This window comes from Manacus candei, unplaced genomic scaffold (genome assembly GCF_025592945.1).
Source record: "Manacus candei isolate 608988 ecotype Guabito, Panama unplaced genomic scaffold, ASM2559294v1 h1tg000002l, whole genome shotgun sequence".
NCBI classification, from domain to species: Eukaryota; Metazoa; Chordata; class Aves; order Passeriformes; family Pipridae; genus Manacus; species Manacus candei.
This window is the reverse complement of record NW_026138050.1, coordinates 1,440,881-1,454,009: the sequence shown is the minus strand read 5'-3', so window position 1 is coordinate 1,454,009 and position 13,129 is coordinate 1,440,881. Positions and strand designations below refer to the sequence as shown.

The following is a 13,129-nucleotide window of genomic DNA, read 5'->3' as shown; positions in this document are numbered from 1 at the left end:
GACAGGGCTTGGAGCAACCTGGGACAGTGGAAGGTGTCCCTGCCATGGCAGGGGGTGGAACGGGATGAGCTTTCAGGTCCTTCCCAACCCAAACCATTCCATGGTTTACCACACCTGCCCCGTGCACCGACCCCCCATCACACCAACCACAATTCCTTGTTCACTTCTCACTTTATTCTTGTACAAAACCCACTTAAGTTGTGGCCACAGCAGCTGCCTGGGTCCTCTGCACCGACACTCTCGTGTGGGTCTTGGCCAGATGATCAGTGAACTCCTGCAAAAAGTACATGAACAGTGCTTTATTTCCTCAATCCACTCTCAGAGGTTCCTCAGCACCACTTCCCACCCCTTAAACCCCTGCACCAGGTGTGTAGGTGGGGCTGGGGTAGTTCAACTTATCTAACATTCCACAGCTTTACTCTTTGTCCATGGAATCCCACTTTCAATTATTAATCAAAACTAAGGTGCTTAAAAACCACACTTAACCTGGCAGTTGGCTCAGACTTAAACTACTACTTGTCTCATTATAACTACCCATTTTTTAGGTACAAGAACCTGAATTTTAGGGGCAGGAAGGGTAAGATTTGAGCAAGTTGCCAAAATGCTGTTACCTGGTAAGGAGACTTGGTGAAGACAGTCTCTTTCCAGAGGTCGGGAGTCAGGTAACTGTAGGTTTTGGAGATGGCATCGAAGGTGGCTTTGGCTGCAGAGAGGTGTCACATACGGCCCGTCACTCCTGCAGACCCTGCTCACCAGTCCCACCCACAGCCCCAAAAACACCCCACAGCTCCAAAAATGTAAGATTTTGCAAGGACAGGGAGACCACGGCCGGGGTCTCTCTGGTGAACACACAAAACTTGGGTTTCTCTCTCTCTCCAGTTACGACAATTACACTACGGGACACAAGTGCAATCGCGCAGATTGGGAGATGATTCAGGACCAGCACAGGATAAACCCCAGCTTTCTGTAACTGTACAGAACTCGAGGATCACCTGCAACAGGATGAACCTGCCCTGTCAGCAGAAGCCTTGGCTTGTGCTCCCCTGCTGGCAGTTTTTATTCAACACAGATTAAAACACTGTGGAAAGGCGGGTTTTCTGTCCCCATCAGGGACAAGAAGAGCCCCGAGCTCCGAGTGACTCCACACTCACCGAAGTTGCCAAGGGTGGCGGTGCAGCCCCGTGCCGAGGTGTAGCAGTCGTCAATCCCAGCCATCATCAGCAGCTTCTTGGGCACGGGGGCGGACACGATCCCGGTGCCGCGCGGAGCCGGGATCAGGCGCACCAGGACGGAGCCGCAGCGCCCGGTGACCTGCACGGACACAGCGGGTCAGGCTCCCGGACACCCCCCGGCACAGCCCCCAGGAACTGCAGCCCCGTGGGACACTCACCTTGCAGGGCACAGTGTGCGGCTTCCCGATCTTGTTGCCCCAGTAGCCACGGCGCACGGGCACAATGGACAGCTTGGCCAGGATGATGGCCCCCCGGATGGCCGTGGCCACCTCCTTGGAGCACTTCACGCCCAGCCCCACGTGGCCGTTGTAGTCCCCGATAGCCACAAACGCCTGTGTTGGAAGAGAAGGTTTGATGGCAGCTGTGCAGGAGCTCCCTTAACACAGCACAGTCCACTGGGATTCTCAAAAATAATCCATGAGTGTGCTCAGCAGGAACTCACAGCTCACTCCCAAACCTTGATCACCAGAGCTCACATTCCTGAGACCCATCTTTCCCTCTGAGCATATCCTTCAGTCAAAACCAGCCAAGGCTAAAGCACTGGGATTCGATTCCCTGCTGCAGCCTCATACTGGGCAGAAATCCTAATGATTTCCAAACAGCATTCCCTCTTTACACCCAAAACTTCTCCTGAAAACCCAACACTGCTGTGCAAGCATAACCTAATTTTGTAAGCTCAGAATAGTTTGGTTGAAAGAGCTTTTAAGGGTGTTACAGTCCCACTTTTGGGACAGTGCTGCTTCGAGGAATGTCTGCACATATCTCTGAGGTTGTGAAGTTAATACACTTCATAAGTTACTAACTGCTCTTATAGCCAAGTATTTACTGGTTACTACAGAAAATGGGATTTGGAGCAATTGAAATGACACTAATATAATGCAGGAGAGAGCAGAGGGGAGGTTTCACGATGAGGAAGCAGAGAAGCAGGGTTACCTTGAAGCGGGTGCGCTGCCCAGCACGGGTCTGTTTCTGCACAGGCATGATCTTGAGCACCTCATCCTTCAGGGATGAGCCCAGGAAAAAATCGATGATCTCCGACTCCTGCAACAGTCAGGCACTGAACACATGGGAATCATGGAATCCTAAATGGTTTGGGTTGAGAAGAACCCGAAAAGTTCATCTCATTCCACCCCTCCCATGGGCAGGGGCACCTTGACTATCCCAGGCTGCTCCAAGCCCCGTCCAACCTGGCCTTGGACACTTCCAGGGATGGGGCAGCCACAGCTTCTCTGGGCAACCTGTGCCAGGGCCTCCCAACCCTCATAGGGAATAATTCCTTCCCAATATCCTATCTAACCCTGCCTTCTGGCAGTGGGAAGCCATTCCCCCTTGTCCTGTCCCTCCACCCCGTGTCCCCAGTCCCTCTCCAGCTCTCCTGGAGCCCCTTTAGGCACTGGAATGGGCTCTGAAGTCTCCCTGGAGCCTTCTCTTCTGCAAGTGAACACTCTCAGCTCTCCCAGCCTGGCTCCAGCCCTCAGAGCATCTCCATGACCCATCACTTCCACATCCACAGCAACTCACCTTGATAGGAAGTGAGAAGAGATAAATCTCCTCAAGAGACTTGATCTTCATATCCTTAACCAGGCGGCCAAGTTTGGTGACAGGAATCCACTGCCAAAGAAATCCATGAATCACCCGCTGCCATCACCCACCGAACCCCGGCTCTGCTGCCCCATCCTCGGGGGCGGCAGCACCGGGACGGCCGCGGGACTCACCTCCTTGTCCTCGGCTTTGCCTCCGCGGGCCCCACGGCCTCGGCCCCGGCCCCTCCCGCGGCCGCGCCCGCGGCCCCGCAGCCCCGTCCCGAATCCACCGCGGAAGCCCCCGCGGGCCGCTCCTGGTCCTCCCGCAGCACCGGCGTCGTCCGCCATTTGCTGGAAGAGAGCGAGGCGTCAGGCTGGCCCCGGCGGGTCCCGGGGGGCACGGATGGCCGCGGATGGGGGGCCGGGCCGCTCCCGCCGCCATCGCTCCCCGCCGCACTTACGTGTTGTCTCAGTGTAGAAGGCCGCGCCGCTGCGCCGCCCGCTATTTATAGTGCGCGAGTCTCGCGAGAGCACAGCCCTACCGTGCGAGCCCTGCGAGCTGAATAAAGAACACACCACGCGGCAAATAAGCGGCTTACGGCTGGTTACACAGGGTGCGGGGCCAGCGCGTGCGCGGCTCCCCGTATATAAGGGTGCCCACGCGCGTCGCACTCATTGCGCGGCAGACCCGGGGCGGGTGAGGCTGGGACTGGGGCTAGTGTGCTTGATGGGCTCCTTTGGCCTTTAAACCACACCGCTGGGTGCTGTTCATGGCGTTGCCTGAGCCGGGGTTGGGTCAGACCGGGTGAGGTGTGCAGAGCGGCCTAGGAAGGCGCTCTGGTGTCCGCGGTAGCGCCCGGCGCGGTCTGAAAGTCACTCGGGGTCTGCTGTGGCCCCGGGTGAGATAACGGCGCCCACAGCATCGGGAACATTAAGCTTATTCTCCACGGCTGTGTGTGGGGAGTAAAACCCATGTTCCCATAAGCCCCGTGCTGGGGTGCCCCGGGAGGGCCGGCGTTGGAACGGCTGTTTGAGCGCTTTTTCTCTCCTTCACAGGTGCGGAGCGCGGCCAGGGCGGTCCCTTCCCCGTGGCGTCCGTGCGAAGCACAGGAAGGCTGCGATGGGCGGCGATACAGGAGTCGCAGCTGGAAAGGGTTCACTTATGGACTTTTATGCTCAATAAAAGATGAATTGCCTAAAAGACAGCGTCAAGTCTGTATTCTTTCTCCCACCGTTCAAAAATCCCGCTTTCACCTGTGGGTGGACACGGGAAGTGGCTTCCTTGGGGCGGGGGGGGGGATGCTCTGCTGGAGGACTGTCGGGATGGCTGGGAAGCGGCGCGGGGGCGAGGCCGGGCTGTTCCCGCCGTCCCGGAGGGATCGGGAGCCCCGCACTAAACGTGGCGCTGGCGGCGTCCCCTCCTTACGTCGCTCGCGCGCCGGAAACGCCTCCCGTGGCAGCCGGAAGCACGTGGAGCGCGGCCATGGCGGACACGGCCGCGGCCGCCGCGGAGCCCGTGCGCTTCAAGAGCAAGTGAGGGCCGGGCTGGGGCTGTGAGGGCCGGGATGGGAGTGAAAGGACGATCGAGGGGCCGCCGGGCTGGGGCTGCGCGGCCGCCGCCGTCCTGGTTTAACGGGGCCGCTCCGTTCCCGTCTCTTTCCCTTCCAGCTACACCGTGTCGCGGAAGATCGAGCCGTTCTACAAGGGAGGGCGAATCCAGGTAATCCCAGCTCTGGAGGGTTTGGGAGTGCCGCGTCTCCCGGCTCTGTAACGTTCCTGCTTCTCACCCCCTCTTGCCCAGATAAGCCGTGATGGGAAGTTCATGTTCTGCCCCTGCGGGAGCAAAGTGAACGTGCTCGATGTGGAAACGGGAGCGCTCCTGCACAGCCTGCAGCAGGTGAGGGGCACGGCCGCTCCCGGGAATGAGGAGGGTGGGAACGGTCCCGAACACAGGCGGGTGGGTTTGGGGTTGTCCCCAAGCTGTGCTCGGTGTCAGAAGGGAGCTCTGAGATCCGGGGATGGTTTAACTGTGGGATTTCGCTTCCCAGGAGGAGGAGGAGGATGTCACTGCCTTTGTGCTCAGCCCCGATGACGAGGTGGGTTTGGATCAGAGGTTTATTTTGGGTGGATCAGGGGGCTGGGCTGGGCTGCTGCAGGGGGTGTTGGGACAATACTCCAAGAATGTGGGGGGATTTTGGGGAGCCCTGTGCCCGGGATTGGCCTTGATGATCCCTGTGGGTCCCTTCCAGCACAGGAGATTCCCTGATTCTATTCCATGATCTCTGTGCTTCCAGAGGTCCCCACGGAGGCTCCTCACACCCTTCCCTGTGTCCCCTCCTGGGTGTGACTGGGACATGCCAGGAGCCTGAGCTGTGGCACCTGCCCTGTCTGTGCCCTGTGTGTGGGCCCTGGCACGAAGTCCAACCCAATCCATCCCTGACCATGTCCCTGTGCCCAGTGTGTGTGCCCTGGCACAGATCCAGCCCCGATCCCAGCCTGACCGTGTCCCTGTGCCCAGTGTGTGTGCCCTGGCACAGATCCAGCCCCAATCCCAGCCTGACTGTGTCCCTGTGCCCATTCCAGGTGCTGCTGACGAGCTCCCGGGCGCTGCTCCTGCGGCAGTGGCACTGGCGGGAGCCGCGCTGTGCCCGCGCCTGGCGGGCCCTGCACCCCCTGCCCGTGGCCACCATGGCCTGTGACTCCACAGCCACCCTGCTGGCCACAGGTACGGGGCACTGGGGGGATTCGGGGGGGCCCTTCGGCTCTGGAATAACCTCCCTCAGCTGGACACAGCGACCGGAGCGAGGGCACAGCACAGGGTCAGGCATGACCTGTACCCTCCCTGTTCCACGGTCTGACTGAGTGTGAGGTGCTCCAGGGGCTGCTCTTGCCGTGGGTTGTTCTTACTGGGTTCATTTTCCTTTCTCATGTCTTTGCAACTCCTGAAGTTTTGCAGATGTGTTGGACTCCTGCCTCCCTCTCTTCCGTGGTTCATTCCCTGTGTCCTTCTTTCCCCAGGTGGCTGTGACAGCACCATTAAGGTCTGGGATATGGTCAAACACTACTGCACACACAACCTGAAAGGATCCTCTGGAGTGGTACAGTAAGGAGGAGTTGTGTCTGCCATTTGTGGGGTGCTGGGACTGACCTGGAATATCTTGAGTTAATGGAATAGGAAGGCCCACTCCAAGCAGGTTCTGGCCTCTTCTTCCTGGTTTTTGGGAGCAGAGCTATGACTGTCTCTAGCCCAGTTTGTCAAGAGTTTTCATACAATCACAGGATTGTTAAGATTGGAAAAGGCCTTTCAGATCATTGAGTCCAACCATGAACCAGCAGCACCATGTTCACCACTAACCAGTGTCCTCAGATTGGTTGGGATCCAAATGGAATCCCTGTGCTTGCTGGCTGGTGTGCTCCAAGAGCACGGGAACACTGGCAAAGACAAACAGTAAAGTCTTCTGGTGGGTGGCAGAGGAATGAGACCCTACAAAGAAAGTCTCTTATAAATCTGTGTCAATTGATCTCTCGTGGAATCCTGGAATGGTCTGGGTTGGAAGGGACCTTTAAACTCATCTTATTCCACTCCCTGCCGTGGGCAGGGACACTTTCCACTATTCCAGGTTGCTCCAAGCCCATCCAGCCTGGCCTGTTGACCTGGGTAAATGTGTCCTTATTTAGGTGCTGGACCAAGGCCAGCACTGCAGGTGGTTCATTCCTGTCCTGTTCCTCTCCCCCTGCCCAGCCTGGTCGAGTTCCACCCGGACATCTCCCGCCTGCAGCTCTTCTCCTCCTCCATGGACTACAAAATCCGCATCTGGGACCTGAATTCCAGCAAATGTGTGGCTGTGCTGGATGGGCACTTCAGTGCTGTCACCTCGCTGGCATTTGCAGATGGAAACACCCTCCTGAGGTACCACCTGGGTACAGGGGTTTGACCTCTGTCCTGTTCACCTCCTGCCAGGGCTGGGTGATTCCAGAGGGTCTTGGCACCTGTAGAACAGAATCCTGGAATGGTTTGGGTTGGAAGTGACCTTAAAACCCATCCAGTCCCACCCCCTGCCATGGGCAGGGACACCTGCCACTAGCCCAGGTTGCTCCAAGCCCCGTCCAGCCTGGTCTGTGTTTCTGGCATTACACTCTGCTGGCACAGGGAATGCTGATGTTCTTTCCCATGACCTCTCCAGAGAGGTGTTGAACTCCCACAGTGCCAGATTTGCACATGGATTTGGCACTGAAACACCTTTTCCTTTGCAGCTCTGGCCGCGATAAAATCTGCATGGTGTGGGACCTGGAGAGCAGGGAGAGCAAACGAACCGTCCCCGTCTACGAGGTGAAACTGGGGTTTGCTTATTCCTTTGGGATCCTTTTGTAGTTTCCAGGTCGTGGTCCCACAGTAGCTCTCCCTCTTCAGGTTCTGTGTGTTATGGGATGAGGTTTCTCTGCCCTCCCAGAGTTTTTGGCCAGCCCTGGCTCTGTGACTCTCTGACTCTTGCAGACCGTGGAAGCCGCCGTGTTGTTGCCCGAGAAGGGGGATTTCTCTCAGCTGGGTGTGAAGAAACAAGGGCTGCACTTTGTCACAGCTGGCAGCAAAGGTGAGGCAGTGCCACTGCCACTTTTGGGGGCTGTGATTGCTGGGATGGGAGTTCTTTGCATGGCAGAAGCTTGGGCTGGAGAGCAGAGCCTGCTCCCGGGTTCCTCGGGCAGCTGGGGATGAGCAGGACGGGTCAGATGTGCTCTGAAACATTTAATACTCAGATACATTTATCTGCATAAAAATATACTTTCAAACCCATAAATACATATAAGTAATTCCCAAACTGCAATGAAGTTTGATTTAGACTGCAGAAGCACTGTGGCTTCTCATGCCACTGGAGTCAGATCTCTGCCCGGTCCTGCCCTGGAGCTGCGCAGCTTTTCCCGTGGGCAGTGCCAGGGTTCGGATAACACCCCTTGGGCAGTCACTGTGTGAGCCTGGCTGTGACAGAGGACGTATCCCGTGGCTGTTGCAGGCATCCTGAGGGTGTGGGAGGTGGCCAGTGCAGGCTGTGTGTACAGCCAGCCCGTGCCCTTCGCGCCGCGGGAGGAGCCGAGCGAGCGCAGCCTGTGCCAGTGCCTGTGGGTGCCCGCGCGGGGAGAGCTGCTCACCGTGTCCCTGGAGCACAACATCATGTTCTACGAGGCACAGACCCTCCAGCTCCGCAAGCAGGTGACAGCCCCAGCCTTCTTTTGCCTTTATCCATGGTTTGGGATCAGCTCTGCTCCTGCTAAAAGCTCTGTCCCTTGTCTCCGGCCTGTTCTGGAATTGTTCCTTGGTGCTAAACCAGAAATTTCATTGGTGGGGCTGTTTGGGGGGAATTTTGCACAGAGACCAACAAAGAACCAGGAAGCAGAACAGGCCCAGGCAGAAATCCCTCCTGTGCTCCAGCTTATGTGTAAAAGAGATCCTTACACCCAGCGTTAAATGCGAGATCACAGCACTGCAGCTTTTCCCTGCTGAACTCTTCCCATTCCAGCTCGCTGGGTACAACGAGGAGGTTCTGGATGTGAAGTTCCTGGGCCCTGGTGACTCTCACATTGTTGTGGCCACCAACAGCCCCCAGCTGAAAGTGTTTGAGTTGGCAACGTCCCACTGCCAGATCCTCTATGGCCACACAGGTGAGTGCCAGCGCTGACCTGGCTGGGAGAAGGGCAGGGGTTCCCTTGTCCAGCTTCTCTTGGAGCTCCTGTGGAGGCTGGAACCCTTGAGCAGCATCACAACAGGTTTGGGAGTTGTGTGGAGAAAGGATATATCCCATTGTCCCTGTCACTGGCAGTGACATCAGTTTAATTTGGAGCTGAAGGGGTGTGAGTGCCACTCGCTCCACAGGGATTGTGAATGTCCTGTCCCAGTGTCCCAGACCTGTCCCCAGGACAGTGGGTTCATTAACTCACACATTCCTGTTGTCCCATTTCAGTATTTCTGTGCATCCACCTGTTTTGTCTCCTTCTCTTTAGAAACAATTATGGCTTTGGATGTCTTCAGAAAAGGCCTGATGTTCGTCACCTGTGCCAAGGTGTGTCACTGCTCTTCATTTAATGCAGCTCTTCACTTTACTGATCTTTATGGGCAAAATTGTACCACTTTTAGCACTCCAGAAAGGGCCTTTTATTCATACAATTCCTGTCTGCTGCATCCCCCAAAGATAAGGTTCTTCACTGTCCCTTTTTAATGTTGTCCCTGGGAAATCAGTTGTATTTATTAGCCTGAAGGAGATGGTTCCTTCTCCAGGCATCTGGGTCTGGAATTAGAGAAGTTGTTAGTGTGGGACTGATGGGAGCTTCTGGGTGGGAAGAAAAAGTGCCAACTGCCCTGATACACCCAAAAATAAACCTCTGATAGACCCCACAATAAATCTCCACTCTGGAACCCCAGGCTGGAGCTTTGTCCTGTCTGGCTGTGTGTCCTCACCTGCTCTGACAAAGGCAGGCAAAGGTTCAAGCTGCAAAATTCAGGACCAGTCAGGCTGGGGATGTGGTGAAAGCCCAGGGGGCTGATCTCTTGTCAGAAAATCAAGCAGTTTCTGTGCTCTCCCCCACAGGACAGGAGCATCCGTGTCTGGAGGATGGGCAAGGCTGGCAGGGTGGTCTGTGTGGCACAGGGGCTGGGCCATGCCCACGGCGTGGGCGCTGTCGCCTGCTCCAGGTAACACAGACCGGGGCAGGTTGTCCCTTTGTGTCCTCCTGCTCATGGAGGGGAAGGGCCTTTTCTCCTGGGCAGGGGAAGCCACTGATTTGCCTCCTCAATGTTTTTGTTCCTCTCAGAATGAAGGAAAGCTTTGTAGTAACCAGCAGCCAGGACTGCACAATCAAGATCTGGAACATCCCGGAATCCCTCACTTCCAAAGCAAAAGCAGCCTCAATCTCCAGCCCAGAAACCCTCCATGCCAGAGTGACTGAGAAGGGCCACAACAAGGTCAGGCTCCCCCTGAGCCCAGAACGTGGCTCTGGCACTTAAATCTCCCTCTCCCGTGTTCCCCCTGTGGTCATTCCCAGAGCAAAGGCTGAAGTGCTCTGTGCTCCTCTTCCCCCCCAGGACATCAACAGCGTGGCAGTGTCCCCCAATGACAAGCTGCTGGCCACGGGCTCGCAGGACAGGCTGGCCAAGCTGTGGTCCTGCTCTGACTGCTCCTTGCTGGGGGTGTTCTCGGGGCACAGACGGGGCATCTGGTGCGTGCAGTTCTCCCCCGTGGATCAGGTCCTGGCCACCTCCTCGGCAGACGGGACCCTGAAGCTCTGGGGCCTTCGGGACTTCAGCTGCCTGAAGGTGAGGAGAGCTCCTGCCCCTGCTCCAGGCAGAGCCCTGGGGTTGGTCCTTTGGAAACTGAGCTTCTTTTCCCCTTCCCAGACCTTCGAAGGCCACGATGCCTCAGTGCTGAAGATCATCTTTGTGAGCCGAGGGGCCCAACTGCTCAGCAGGTTTGTGCCTGGGGAGTCTGGGGGAGATCCACAACTGGTCAGGAGGGAATCTCTTGGCTGAGCAGCAGCAGCAAGAGGGAAGAGTCTTGTGTCCAAGGAGTCCTTGGAAAGACTGATAGGAAGGTGCCATATTTAGGCCAAGCTTTCTACAGGGGCTGAATGAATCCTCTTCTCCAGTTATTCCATGGATTCTGTTTATCTGCTGTGCATTGCTGGGCTGGGGACACACACAGGAGGCAGAGCTAAGTGTGCATCTTGCCCTGCACATTTTGTTTAATTCTGTTCCTGTTTGGAAGGCACTGGAATGGGACAAGTTTATCTGATATTTGAGGGGGGGGCAGAGCAAGAATGGATCTGTCCAGTGATTATTTTTTTTTGGTTTTGTGTTTCTCTTCCAAAAGTGGATCTGATGGTCTCTTAAAACTCTGGACTATTAAAACAAATGAGTGTGTTAAGACATTAGATGGTCATGAAGATAAAATCTGGGGTCTTCACTCCAACAAACAAGATGACATGGTGGTGACAGCCTCCAGTGACTCCTGCATCACACTCTGGCAGGTACAGCACAGGGGGTCCTGACTCCTCTCAGGGTTAATAATCAGCATAAATGGAGAACTCAGGATGCCAGTGGCTTGTTCCTCATGTGTTCCCATTTTCTGCACTTTGGAATTGGGTCAGTAAGGCTTATCTTGGGATTTGGGGTTATTTTTTGGCCAGACTGTGTTTCCCCTGCAGCAGATGGGCCCCAGCAGCCTCAGGCACTGGTGGCTTGGAGGGAAGTTGGGAGTTACTGGATTTAACCCTTAAATTACTTGGCCTAGAGATCTTGCTGCAGAACCTGCTCTCCTAAGCACTCAATGGCTCAATAAAAATCCGTGTGTATTAAAGCAAGATTTGATAAAGTTTTATGCTGTGTTTTTATAGGATGTCACTGAAATTGAGGAGAAAGAAGCACAAGCTAAACAGGAGGAGCAGATTATGAAGTGAGTTGGTCTCGTGCAATTAAGAGCTGTGAAAGGCAAACTGGCCAGTGGAACTGCCCACACCTGGAGCCATCCAGCTCCATCTAATCCCAATATTTAGTGGGAGCACCGAGGCATTTATTGACAAGCACCACTGACTCGTTGGTGTGACCCCCCCTGCACGCTGTTACTGCCAAATCTGCTGCTTTTTGTGCAGTGCTTGTTTCCACCACTCAAACACTGGTCTCACTCTTGACCCTGATTTGTTTTTCAGAGAGCAAGAGCTTTCTAACCTGCTCCATGAGCACAGGTACCTCCGAGCCCTGGGCTTGGCCATTTCCCTGGATCGGCCTCACACCGTGTTGACGGTGGTCAAGGGTGAGTCCATCTCGTGCTCCGAAGGCATTTTCCTGCCCTCTGCTTTCCAGAACACTCTTTCCAGGCTCCAAGGTCTAATTATTAGTCGGAAAGCCTCAGTGTTCCCTCTCTCTTTCCCGTGTTCCTGAGTGCAATCACCCCAGCTAACCAGTGGTCTCCCTGCTCTCAGCCTGGACTCTCCCTTCTCTCTCTGCAGCCATCCTTAAGGAACCCGAGGGGAGGAAGCACTTGGAAGAGAACCTTGTTCGGCTCCGGAAGGATCAGAAAGGTTTGTCACGACGTGGTTTGAGTGTTGAAAGCTTCCAGGTCAGGGGCTTGTTTTCTCAACTGAAATTAAGAATCATAAAATAGAACCATGGGATGGTTTGGGTTGGAAGGGCCTTAAAGCTCATCCAGCTCCATCCCCTACCGTGTGGCATTCAGGGACATTAGGCCTCGTCATCCCACACATTTAGGGTGTGATGGCTCAAGGAATGGTTCTGTCTGGAATTACTGTGCTCCTCTGGGCTCGTCAGTCACTGTCTGTGGGAGCTGAACCTCTGTAAGACCCAAGACATGGGTGTCCCTCCCCCACAGAGGCCGTGCTGGCGTTCCTGGTCACCTGGAACACCAACTCCCGGAACTGCCACGAGGCCCAGGCTGTCCTGGAAATCCTCCTGAAGCACGAGGCACCCGACAGTCTCCTGCAGTTCTCGGGCATTAAACCTGCTGTGGAGTCCCTGCTGCCCTACACGGGTGAGTCGCTGCGGGGCCGGGCCTGGGGTGTCCTCCTGTGGCCTGGAGCACAGAATCCTGGAATGGTTTGGCTTGGAAAGGAACTTAAAGCTCAGCTAATCTACCCCCTGCCATGGGCAGGGACACCTTCCACCAGCCCATGGTGCTCCAAGCCATGTCCAACCTGGCCTTGGACATTCCAGGGATGGGGCAGCCACAGCTTCTCTGGGCAACCTGTGCCAGGGCCTCCCCACCCTCCCAGGGGATAATTCCTTCCCAATATCCCCTCTAACCCTGCCCTCTGGCAGTGGGAAGCCATTCCCCCTGTCCTGTCCCTCTGTTCCTTGTCCCCAGTCCCTCTCCAGCTCTCCTGGAGCCCCTTTAGGCCCTGCAAGGGGCTCTCAGGTCTCCCTGGAGCCTTCTCTTCTCCAGGTGAACCCCCCCAGCTCTCCCAGCCTGGCTCCACAGTCTGGGGACACGGGAAATGTTTGCACCCTGTTCCAGGGAGCTCTTTCCCACTGCCCTGATCACTCCTGTCCCTGCAGAGAGGCACTTCCAGAGGCTCAGCCGGCTGCTCCAGGCCTCCATGTTCATCGACTTCATGTGGCAGCACATGAGGCTGGGGGACACGGCCCAGCAGGACAACGGGACCCTGTGACCCTCCTCCCACCGGCTCCTCTTTCCAAAGGGGGGGAGCCTGAGCTCTTTCCTACCAGGATGGTAACTGTATTTTTAGTTCCTGTATTTTATAATAAATTTTTAAATGTTAATTTGTAAAACAAGCCCAGCATTCAATCTCCTCAGGGCCCAATGAGAGGAAAGGGTTGTTTCTTTGGCCAAGCTCTGGTTTGTATTTTCATGCCCT

At 55.8% G+C, this 13,129-nt stretch overlaps 2 protein-coding genes and 2 non-coding genes across 5 annotated transcripts; 2 read left to right on the top strand and 2 right to left on the bottom strand.

The window, feature by feature from the left end:
- Positions 1-152: 152 nt before the first annotated feature.
- On the bottom strand, positions 153-3,141 carry RPS2 (ribosomal protein S2). Its single transcript, XM_051779059.1, has 7 exons — positions 2,948-3,141; positions 2,754-2,843; positions 2,166-2,273; positions 1,391-1,564; positions 1,152-1,311; positions 612-703; positions 153-274 (listed from the first exon to the last, which is right to left on the bottom strand). Exons 1-7 carry the CDS (start codon positions 3,101-3,103, stop codon positions 194-196), a joined length of 861 nt encoding a protein of 286 aa, XP_051635019.1. The 5' UTR covers positions 3,104-3,141; the 3' UTR covers positions 153-193.
- On the bottom strand, positions 794-931 carry LOC127469177 (small nucleolar RNA SNORA64/SNORA10 family). Its single transcript, XR_007903887.1, has one exon. It is a non-coding gene; the product is annotated as a small nucleolar RNA SNORA64/SNORA10 family (small nucleolar RNA).
- Positions 3,142-3,616: 475 nt separating the features above from the next.
- On the top strand, positions 3,617-3,741 carry LOC127469181 (small nucleolar RNA ACA64). Its single transcript, XR_007903888.1, has one exon. It is a non-coding gene; the product is annotated as a small nucleolar RNA ACA64 (small nucleolar RNA).
- A 479-nt stretch (positions 3,742-4,220) lies between these two features.
- On the top strand, positions 4,221-13,046 carry TBL3 (transducin beta like 3). 2 transcript variants are annotated; one of them, XM_051778000.1, is made up of 22 exons: positions 4,221-4,288; positions 4,424-4,475; positions 4,557-4,652; positions 4,804-4,851; positions 5,339-5,480; positions 5,774-5,858; positions 6,498-6,665; positions 7,010-7,085; positions 7,251-7,347; positions 7,765-7,961; positions 8,269-8,410; positions 8,750-8,808; positions 9,334-9,437; positions 9,557-9,707; positions 9,828-10,058; positions 10,140-10,210; positions 10,612-10,768; positions 11,135-11,193; positions 11,447-11,550; positions 11,747-11,818; positions 12,127-12,285; positions 12,810-13,046. In XM_051778000.1, the coding sequence occupies exons 1-22, from the start codon at positions 4,239-4,241 to the stop codon at positions 12,920-12,922; spliced, it is 2,433 nt and encodes an 810-aa protein (XP_051633960.1). In that variant the 5' UTR covers positions 4,221-4,238; the 3' UTR covers positions 12,923-13,046. The 2 variants fall into 2 exon arrangements, with proteins under 2 accessions (XP_051633960.1, XP_051633965.1); XM_051778005.1 differs by lacking the exons at positions 4,221-4,288; positions 4,424-4,475; positions 5,339-5,480 and having other exon boundaries at positions 4,568-4,652.
- Positions 13,047-13,129: the final 83 nt, after the last annotated feature.

Coding starts and splice junctions, on each gene's coding strand:
- RPS2 (XM_051779059.1), bottom strand. CDS start 3,103: ATGGCGGACGACGCCGGTGCTGCGGGAGGACCAGGAGCGGCCCGCGGG. Junction 2,844..2,947: donor GCAAAGCCGAGGACAAGGAG/GTGAGTCCCGCG, acceptor TTTCTTTGGCAG/TGGATTCCTGTCACCAAACT. Junction 1,565..2,165: donor GGCAGCGCACCCGCTTCAAG/GTAACCCTGCTT, acceptor CTTCCAACACAG/GCGTTTGTGGCTATCGGGGA.
- TBL3 (XM_051778000.1), top strand. CDS start 4,239: ATGGCGGACACGGCCGCGGCCGCCGCGGAGCCCGTGCGCTTCAAGAGC. Junction 4,653..4,803: donor TCCTGCACAGCCTGCAGCAG/GTGAGGGGCACG, acceptor TTCGCTTCCCAG/GAGGAGGAGGAGGATGTCAC. Junction 5,859..6,497: donor GGATCCTCTGGAGTGGTACA/GTAAGGAGGAGT, acceptor CCCCCTGCCCAG/CCTGGTCGAGTTCCACCCGG.